The sequence below is a fragment of the Mandrillus leucophaeus genome, unplaced genomic scaffold (assembly GCF_000951045.1).
Source record: "Mandrillus leucophaeus isolate KB7577 unplaced genomic scaffold, Mleu.le_1.0 Scaffold25, whole genome shotgun sequence".
Taxonomy (NCBI): Eukaryota; Metazoa; Chordata; class Mammalia; order Primates; family Cercopithecidae; genus Mandrillus; species Mandrillus leucophaeus.
Genome location: NW_012102587.1, coordinates 5493704 through 5504399, shown reverse-complemented (window position 1 = coordinate 5504399; position 10696 = coordinate 5493704). Strand labels below are relative to the sequence as shown.

Sequence of the window (10696 nt, the reverse complement as noted above, 5' to 3'; positions counted from 1 at the left end):
ATTACAGGCACGCACCACCATGCCCACCTAATTTTTTGGATTTTTAGTAGAGACAGGGTTTCACCATGTTGGCCAGGCTGGTTTCAAACTCCCTACCTCAAGTGATCCGCCTGCCTCGGCCTCCCAAAGGGCTAGGATTACAGGTGTGAGCCGCCACACCCGGCTGGCTCCATTAATTTTAATATTATTTATTACAGTGAGTCTATAGTCTCATATAATGCTTAACAATTGGTATGTATTAGAGTCTCCTAGAATGCTGGTTAAAGATAAGATTCAGACCATACCTACAAATCTAGTTTATTTTTGAATTTGTCTGTACTCTTATATGGCAGGTGTCTCACTAGACCTTTTTTGAAAGAAGTTGGTTATTTTTGGATATTGAGTATCATCAGCCTCACCTTGAAATGTCCATTTTTTTTTTTCACTTTGAAAGCTGTTAAAGCCAGTCTGTGATTAGTGATTGACTATGGTAGCACTCTGCTTTTTGAACAAGGACTCCCCTCAAGTTTCTTTAGCTGTCAATAGGCTGTTGAAAATAAATAAATAAATAAATAGAACAGGGAGGAAGTGAAATTTCTGTGAGATTCTCTCCGTGAAATTTTTATTGGTTAAAAAACAACATTTTGTGCCTTTTCTGTGCTGTATACTTTTATTTTTCTTGGATTTGTTTATAAGCTATGCTTTTCAGAAAAGTGGAGTAATGGCTGGGAGGGGTGGCTCATGCCTGTAATCCTAAGACTTTGGGAGGCCAAGGCAGGCAGATCACCTGAGGTCAGGAGTTCGAGACCAGCCAGGCCAACATGGCAAAACCCCATCTCTACTAAAAATACAAAAATTAGCTGGGCGTGGTGGCGCGTGCCTGTAATCCCAGCTACTCTGGAGGCTGAGATAGGAGAATTGCTTTAACCCTGGAGTCGGAGGTTGCACTGAGCCGAGATTGCGCCACTGCTCTCTGGCCTGGGTGACAGAGCGAGACTCCATCTCAAATAAAAAAAAAGAAAAAGAGAAATGGAGTAATATTTGAGATTTTTCTTTATCTTTGAAACTATTTTGTTTATTTAATGGATTATGGCATGTTTTCCTGAAAAGGAGGCTGGGATATGGAATATTAGAGCTTAAAGTAAAAAGTGAGTACCTGCTAAAGTTAGCAGAAATGTGAACAAAGTATTCAGGAATGATACATAGTTGAAAAATTAAGGCTTTTATTTGCAAAAATAGGAGGATTTTCTTTAAGATGTTCTGAAACACGTTTCCGGTAAAAGAAAAAAATGTATATAGTGACTGTTTTGGAATTATGATTAATTTAACTTTAATGGCTAAATGTTAGTGTCTCTTCATTAGTGATGCCTTTGGCTCTGGAAAACATAGCAGAAATGGCATATTTAAGGAATGATTTTTTTTTTAGACTAGACTTTTAGAAATGAGATGTAGAGGAGGACCCAACTCTCCTGAAGAGTATTGAGCACCACCCATCGCAGTGCTTGAGAAAACCTGAGCTCAGACTGGCATGTTGTATGCCCTTTCACTCTTGCCCTTCCAGTTCTGTTTGTATGAACAGTTTTGCTCCATTGAACCGTGGAAAACAGTACTGTTTGAAAAGGCACAACTAGACCTGAAAAGCTTCTCAACCTTATATTCTGCAGTTTTGTAAAATGCCCGTTTGAATAACAGATTTTTAAATTGGCGAATGTCAGTCATTTTTCTTGTACTATTTTGGCTCCTAACTACTCTTGTGAGTCATGAATACTCTATAGTATTTTAAGAGGTGATGTTTAAAGGATGGTTGACATTTCAATTACTGGTACGTCTTATACAGGCTTAATATGCAGTCTTGAAGACAGGAAAGAGGAAAAGAAAAAATGGTAGAGGAAATCAAATGAGTAGAAGGTATACTATGTAAAAGCAAAAGGGTCAGTTATTTTATCTAGTCCTTTAAAAAGGGAAGTTTGAACTAGATTAGTAATGAGAAATAATTCAGTAATCCCTTAATACTCATGGAAGTGAAAGAATGTATATAATTATCAGAAAATAATGCTTTCTGTATTTCAGACAATTTAAAACAGGAAGCTATGATTCAATTAACATCACTTATAAGTATTTTGTTCTCATGTTATTCTTATTGATCACCTACTAAAGTTATTTCTAGTTAAAGGCAAAGCTTCCGAGAATAACCAAGGGACTATGGACTAGTAAGTCTAACTTCTGTACTAAGCAGGCTGGGTGAGATTTCATTAAGGTTTAGGATCATGAGTATTCTAGGAAGAGCAACATGGTTAGTAAAAATAAATTGTACCTGATGGGTATAATCTTTAACATTGCCATGGCAGTGAATCTACACTAAATTGTTTTATTGATTTATTTATTTATTTTTGAGGGAGGGGTGGTGGTGGTTTTTTGTTTGTTTGTTTGTTTGTTTTGCTTTGTTTTTGAGACAGGGTCCACCCAGGCTGCAGTGCAGTGGCATGATCATGGCTCACTGTAGCCTCAACCTCCTGGGATCAAGCAATCCTCCTGCCTCAGCCTCCAAAGTGTATGAGACTGCTTCAGGCACACACCCCAACACGTAGCTATTTTTAAGTTTTTTGTAGAGCTAGAGGTCTGACTCTGTTGCCCAGGCTGGTCTCAAATCGCTGGGCTCAGGCATCCTCCTGCCTCGGCCCCTGAGAGTGCTGGGATTACAGGCATAAGCCACCATGCCTCACCAATAGTATTTCTTTTAAAGGTATTTTTTTGTTGTTGTAATCGCTATTATTTGTATTTCGCTAGTATTAACTCATTTAGTCGTTCTAACAGTCCCATGCGACTGAGTAACCCAAGGTGTACAGAGTAGACCTAATGACACAGCTTGGCTTTGAACCCAGACAGTGATAATGCAAGTTACGGTGACTCAACTTGTAATTGATCTGTAGTTCTTAAAAAAATGGAATATAAAATGTGTTCACTCTTCATTCCCCAGCTTTTTAGCAGGGCCTCTCTTCATTCTTCGGTTCTTAACTGGTTGACTTTCATTATCAGGTAGCGGTTTTTGCTCTCACCTTGTTAGAAAGACTTCTGGATACTCTATTCGGAGGTTGTATTTGAGAGCTTTGCCTGTTTCCTTAGTAGAATGACATGTTGGCTGGTTATAAAATAATATTCTTGATTATTGCTATGGGAGGTCTTTGCCAACCTGATAATTGGTAGGGATTTGCTTTTAAATCTGCTTGGGGTACCAGAAGTATTCCTTCCTTATCCTTGAAGATTAGTGGCTGAACAATAAGGGATTGATTGTATTTCATTTTCTGTCTCTTTTTCCTGAAACACAGTGCTGTCATTAAATCTGTAAATTTTTTTCTCACTTTCAAGGAATTTTTTTAATCTTTGAATTATTTTTTATGTTAGTTGAATTTCTTCAAGGATACCATATATCGTTGTTTTCGAATGTCTAACATTAGGAAACCTTTTTTCTCATTTCATTGTGAGTTATAGTTCATCTTTGAGTTTTTATTTTATTGAATTTTTTTTTCTGCTGTTCTGTAGTTTCTATTTTTTTTTCTTTATTATAGGTTGAGGGTTTTTTCAAGTGCTTTTTGTGGGGATGGCAGGGTGGGGATGGGTACAAACTAAACTGAGTTTGTTTTGTTTGTTTGTTTGTTTGTTTTTTGAGATGGAGTCTGGCTCTGTTGCCCAGGCTGGAGTGCAGTGGCGCAATCTCGGCTCGCTGCAAGCTCCGCCTCCCGGGTTCACGCCATTCTCCTGCCTCAGCCTCCCAAGTAGCTGGGACTACAGGCGCCCGCACCACGCCAGGCTAATTTTTTTGTATTTTTAGTAGAGATGGGGTTTTACTGTGTTAGCCAGGATGGTCCTGATCTCCTGACCTCATAATCCGCCCACCTTGGCCTCCCAAAGTGCTGGGATTACAGGCGTGAGCCACCGTGCCTGGCCTAAACTGAAAATTTTAAAACGTGTTTATAAGTCATTTGGAGAGGAAAGTGTACACACAGAATTTTCAAACTTTCTAAACCTTTTATACTAAGGCCTTTTGAATTATAAAATGCTGAGTTGTTGCCGACACTGGAAAATCTTGAGGGTAGGAATATACAAAAGAAGTGACAGTTAAGTTTATGTGGGTCTTGTGTTGCTGTCTTTGTTAGGTCATCCTTGACAGCTGTCATCCAATGAATAAACATTAGTTGTGAAGCATACCTCTAAAGCATGATTAAAATACAGGTATATGGAAACATCAAATGAGCAACTATAGAAAAGCAAGTATTTGCCTATAAGAACAAGTGTTTTCGGGTATCTGACTTTCTTAGTTTTAGGTACCAGCAGTAGTTTTATTCTTTATTTGAAACAAAATGTTAATATCTTTAAAATAAATATTTTATTAGTGTATGTGTCATCTTACAAAGTGAAGTCCTGAGATTTCATATAGAATTTTTAATAGATTTTTTTCCCCCATTACAGTGTTCACAATAATGTTTTGACCCAAAGTAATGGCTCCCAACAGGTAAGACAACATTAAGTTTCTAAAACACCAGATCACCGGTTAATTATGGTAACAGTAGTACTATTGATTGGATTTTCATAGTGGTGTATGTAACCTTGCACAAATTGTGTGCATTTTCTTTTCCTTTTCCCTTAAGTGGTTCAGTAATAACTTCCTGTTATTTTTTCTCTGAGATTTTGTAAATGAAACAGCTGCTGTATAACATTTTCTGTCACTGTGAATCCAAGAACATAATTTAACTGGTTACTAATATTTCATTCATTAACTATCTCTGAGGTGGTATATGAAATTCAAGCATTTGTTTACATTTTATTTGTTGGCTTTGTAAATAGTACTCCATTTTAGTATTTGTTGATGAAGAGATCTGTTACCTAGGCAAAATAGATAATTTTTATAATTTTTGTCCAAAGGCTTGGGGGATGAGATCTGCTCTGCTTGTGAGTCCTTCCATTTCCTCTGCTCCTGTGCCAGTGGAGATAGAGAATCTGCCACAGAATCCTGGAACAGACCAGCATGACAGGAAATGGTTTGTTAATTCCTTAAACTAAAATAAAATATTGCCTACTTAATTGTATTCAGAATTCCAAGCCGTAATCTTAAAGTACTTTAAATATGATTGAAAGCAAATTATTCATATTTGTGAGCTGGAAAGCATGTTATTAAATAATCATATTGAGATGGGGAAAATAAGGATGTTGGTGATAAAGGGAGTACAGTTGTCTAAATGAAGACCATCAGACAGCTGTCCTTATTTATTTGAAACAAAACATTAATACATTTAAAATAAATCTGCTCTTATTAGCTTGATGTGGTAGTGGTGGATGACCCTCTGTTGAAAAAGACAGTAGAATATTTTCCCAGGTCCTTGAGGAAAGTATATCCACTACATGTTATTCCAGACAACATGATGCTGCTTCGAATGTGTTTTCCTCATTAAAGACAGAGGGTAAAGTCAGAAGCGAAACATGATTAAAATCTGATAAAGCATGAGATACCCTAAGGACACTGAGAGAGAATCTGATTACAGGAAAAATATACTTTAATTATTTAGACTTCCAGGGTTTTTTTTTAGATTAATAGTAAATATACAAGTATGGATACTTTGTGTCTTATTGGAGTTAATCTCTTGAGTTTATCCTTTCCCAAATAAATATATGTGGCTTGGTGGGGGCTTCTTGGGGATTATTTGATTCAGTGGTCATGTTGGGTGTATTACCTGTTCAAGTTATTTTTCTGTTTGTGAAATGAATTTTGATAATTCATAGGATTTTTCTCTTTTTCTTTTGCTCTTAGTTTGTGTAGTACCTGAAATCTAATGCATTTCTGTGGTGATCTCAAGGTTTTGGTCAGCTTTCTGTGCAGCCAGTTCTTCCTTCATGGTGGTGGGTCAACAGTGGTTGGTGATTATTTTCAGTCTTTGCTATGTAATTATTTTTCACTGTTATTTTGGCTTAACTAACTGCAAGGTGCCTTGCTCTTGATATTTGGGCATATTTTTACTTCAGTTCCAAATAACTTGCGATTAGTTTATAAGATTGAGTTCTCTTCTCCCCCGGCCCCATTTTCTCCTTTTTATTTTCTTTCTATATGGGTGTGTGGTGGTGATACTTCGTGTATATTTGTGTGCATCTGGGTACACACCTAAAAGCGTAAAGAGTGAGGCTTATAAATGTCAAATTTATTTTTTAAAGTCATTTTTAGAAAGTGTCTTCAATTTCTTATGGAAAACACAGCTCCTGTAAGCAGTTATGTTTTATCTCATTGATGTTACCACCAAGTTCTGTTTGCAAGGAAAAATAGTACTGAGATTTCAGCTGTAAAAGAAGTGTCTTTTATATGTTTGCCTTTTACATTCATATGGAATGAGGGTCTAATTAGTTGGCATACTGTATTACAACACTGAATCTGAGTTTTTCCATATTAATAGGTACATATTTAAATCGGTTTGATTTTATTTGTTAGGTACTACTTGGTTTATTTGATGCATCCTTTAGAAAGAGCATTGAATTTATTAAATTTTAAGGAAAATGAAAGATTTGGAGCTGTGTGTTTTCCTTTCTTTATGTGGTTGTGCTGAGACCTCCTTTGCTGAAATAGAGTAAAGTGGTGCTCTTTATAACAAAATAAGCCTCATGTCAACAAGGGCATGGAACTGAATATAGAGCTGGCATGTTTTGGAGATAATGGACTCTTCCGCCTTAATTTCAAATGTGCTCTGCATTTCATTCTTTTTTCTGCATGCTTTGATTCTCATTAATGCTTTCAAAAAAATATAAAGCAGTCCTCCTTTAGAAAGTGATAAGTGGTTAAAATTTGGAAGTGCTTCCTATGTTTGAACAATTGGGCAGAATAATGGACCATTCTATTTCTGGCAGATAACTTTCAACCAGTTTAATCTAAACCGACTCCCTGTTCGAGTCTTCAGCATTTTTTTTGCTGGTATCTTTTAAATGACACCATTATTAGAGTGAATGATTTGGCATATCAGTAGCTTAGAATAATCAGGTATTTAAAATTTCACATTTTGAGAAACAATTCATGTATTGTAAACCCACAAATCATTTGTAAGCAACAACAGAAACAAAACAGTGTTTAGAAAATCTTGCATTGATAGGGGAGAGCATAAACCTAATTTAGTTTTCTAAATTTTTAGAGACCATAACTTGAGGGTTGTGATTTTTGTGAGCTAGGTCTGGTGAACAAATTGTATTTCAGTTAAAAGAAAGATGATTTTGTTATAAAAAAGCCTTCCAAGTTTGTTTTGAAAAATTATTTTAATTTCTTTACAGTTTCCCTAAGGGATAAAGGTGAAGATTAATGTTTTGGTTGAGTTAGAAAGAACACCTTTAAAAATGTATTTTTGCACATATTTTATATTTGGGGTGGTATTTTCCTTTGTAGTTATTTTAAATATGTGCTACCCTTTCTGCCATGTCACCAGACTTTGATTTGCTTTCTTTCTACTGGAGGACTCTGATCACTTCTAACCAAGAACTGCATGTATGCATGTTTCAGTCTTAGAATTCTATAGGCCTTTTCTGTAGCACTGTGATAAAAGGTGCTTAATATGCTTACTAAACTACTTCTTGGAGAAGGGTGTATCATCTCATCACATTATCTGTACCTGTTGAATTTCATTTTGAGATCTTGTGAACTTTAATTATATAAGGAGCGATGATTCTCTATTGTTAATTGGGAACATTGATGTAAAATTACATGGCCTCTGAAGGTAGATTTTTTGTTTTTAGTGCTCTGTCTGAATTTTGTTCCCTGGGTTTCAGTTCTGTGAAATCTCATAATTTAAGGAAGAATTTTCACAGTTTTCCTTTTCCATACATACTTTTGTCCTTATGTAGAATTCTTTTTTCAAATATTTGAAGTAAGTAGATTATGAATATTTTTTTCTTCTGATTAAAACCCCTAACAACATTTCTGCTTTTAATGTTAGTAACAACATCAGGGACAGATACAGAGTGTCTTGCTTTCTGAGAAATTTATTCTTTAATTCACTTAACTGAGTCAGATTACTTACATGTATTTCCATATTGGTATTTTTCATTACATGTAACTTTGTGGATTTCCCCCACTTTGTTATTCTTGAATGTTACCATTGCATGGAGTAGATGTTGTTAACTACTCATAGCAGCAGTGCATGCTAGTGACATTACCTTTCACCTTTATTATCTCTTACACATCCATTTTCTCCTATTCCTATTGACTAACTGTGCTCCCCTCCCACTCCCCAACCATCCAGGCTCTCTGCTGCCAGTGACTGCTGTCAACGTGGTGGAAACCAGTGGAACACAAGGGCCTTGCCCCCACCCCAGACCGCACATAGAAACTACACTGACTTTGTTCATGAGCACAATGTGAAGAATGCAGGAATCCGTCATGATGTTCATTTTCCTGGCCAGGCAGCCATGACTGAGATATGAGTGTTGAGCCTGTTAGGCATTGGGACTCTTTGTCATGCAAGTTGATGGTATACATTATCTGGTGTTTATGGGAGAATTTATAGTGGAGTCACTAGTTGTTTAGTGCTGTTTGTAATTGAATTCTTCCATGAAAGGCGCAAGGAATCTAAGAAGCCATATGCCGTCAATGATAATGATTAATTTTTTGTATTGAAAAGAATATGTATACCATTGTGATTTTGGAAAGGTTTTCATGATTTTAGTATGTGAACACATCCCCCAGACTGTATCTAAGGAGAAAGTTTGTGTTTGTGAACAAGGTGCCCATTATTCCCCCGCCACATGCCATCCAAAGAGATCGAGGTTAAAAGAATCAGACACACTAAAAACACACTGGAAGCATGTCCAGGCATGATATATCAGCCTTTTGAGATATTTATTAAAAACTTGTTCTTATACACTATTTTAATATGTCTAAAGTGACACATGCCTTAATTTAAGTGCCTAAGATTTGAATTAATGTAATTTTAAATTACGAACACTTTTACTTTTTAATAAACACAAATATTTTAACTTACCAAAAAGTTTAGAGATCACATTAATAATGTGGCTCGTGTATAGAGAAATCTGAGTGGTTACTTTTGAATAGTTAACTGGTTAACCATTCAGTGGTTAACTGAATGGTTACATTACTACTGAATGGTTATATAAAATGGAAAACGTATTTACTTTGTCTTTTCATTTTACTGGCTTTTCTCTTTCATCTCATACACCTGACAGATTACCCAGGTTTGCAACAGTCTCATAATCTGATACTGTACAACCTTTAAAATAAAATTCTGAAGCCAAAACCATATGATTTTTAGATTGTATTACTATTTTTGATCCTTTTTGAACTTCAGAATTTCAAGCTCCTTAGTTTAATTAATAGAGGCATATTAGCTGGAAAAAGTCCATTTCTGATAGGAAAACATGTAAGGGAAGCATTTCTTCTGTCTTTTTTTAGTTTTCTTTTAGATTTTAGAAAAATTTTCAAACTTAAACTATGTATATAGAAATTTATAGATGTTTTGTATTTCGACGAGTTTATAATGCTTCAAGATAATGAAGCTTCATTATAAGCAGCTTAACTCATTTAATGCATCCTGCTCACATAGAGGTTGGTTTTATGTCTCAAATCCTTCCTGCCAGACAAAGATTAAGGTTTCAGAGGGCTTAATACTGGACTATTGGTTTAATACTGAGTGGTCGGTTGCAGTTTGTCCATAGAAGACCTAAATAAGCAGAACTTACTAATACTTAAAGAACAAAATTTGTAGGCAGGTTTCAATCTGAGTTCAGTATAATTATGTATAAGGGGATGGCCACTCAAAGTATTTAGTGCATCCTCTAAATAGAAATAGATCTGTATCTTAAATAGCCCGGCTCCCATCTTTATAAGCCCATCTTCGTTTAGTGAGCTTAAAAATGGCCACTAATGTATGGCCCTTATAATTGTTTTAGACTTTACTAGCTCAGATGATAATTGCTAAGTATTGTCATTGCTGATTTTTTTTCTTAAAAGAGAGGAATTTGGATCGTAACATTTTAAGTACAGAAGCTCTGGGTTCAAGAAAAGATTTCATGGTATGTATATCATTTAAAAAAGTACTGTTTCTATAGTAGAAGCCAAAGAGGCACAATGAATAACAAGCTTTCCTGGTCTTTTAGAAAGCTGTAAGGTTTGACTTCACTCACTTTAAAATTATTCTTAATCTGCAGGACAGATGCTGATATAATGCCCCATATATATCTTAGCAGATTGTAAGAGAAGAGTTAAGAGCTTCAGTTCATATTGAAAGTAGCCATTTCTATAGAATTTGAATTAATCAGTACTGTTACATTTAAGGGAAGATTCACATCATGGTTTTTCTTTTGTTGAAAACCTTGTTGTAAAGAATTCATTTGTGAATTCCTGATGAGAGAAACTGGATTGGATGGGTGTTAGGGATGGAGGCAGCGATAGGGGTGAGGAAAGTAAAGGGCTAAGGCTGGATGGTAGTAAAATTAAACTTACTATTTTATAAAAGTTGCCATATGCTTCAGAATTTCTTATCAAATATGGCACATACTTGTTCTTTCTACTGATATTTGCAAGATGGATATATATGTTGTTTCCAGAGCTATCAGGTATTTATAAGTAGCTCAATCTAAATTAAATAAATTGTCACCAACCTATTTACACTCTGCATTTTATTATGCCTAAAGGGTCAGTGATGATAAATTTGGAATTAGAGAAGTAATACCCTCCAGA

At 35.6% G+C, this 10696-nt stretch overlaps 1 protein-coding gene across 1 annotated transcript in view; it reads left to right on the top strand.

Moving 5' to 3' along the window:
• EPB41L5 (erythrocyte membrane protein band 4.1 like 5) overlaps positions 1-10696 on the top strand; it is a 162336-nt gene that overhangs the window by 70452 nt on the left and 81188 nt on the right. The window contains exons 14-15 of the mRNA XM_011983467.1: positions 4447-4489; positions 4900-5015. Coding sequence (XP_011838857.1) covers positions 4447-4489; positions 4900-5015 — 159 coding nt within the window. The remainder of the gene's footprint in view (positions 1-4446; positions 4490-4899; positions 5016-10696) is intronic.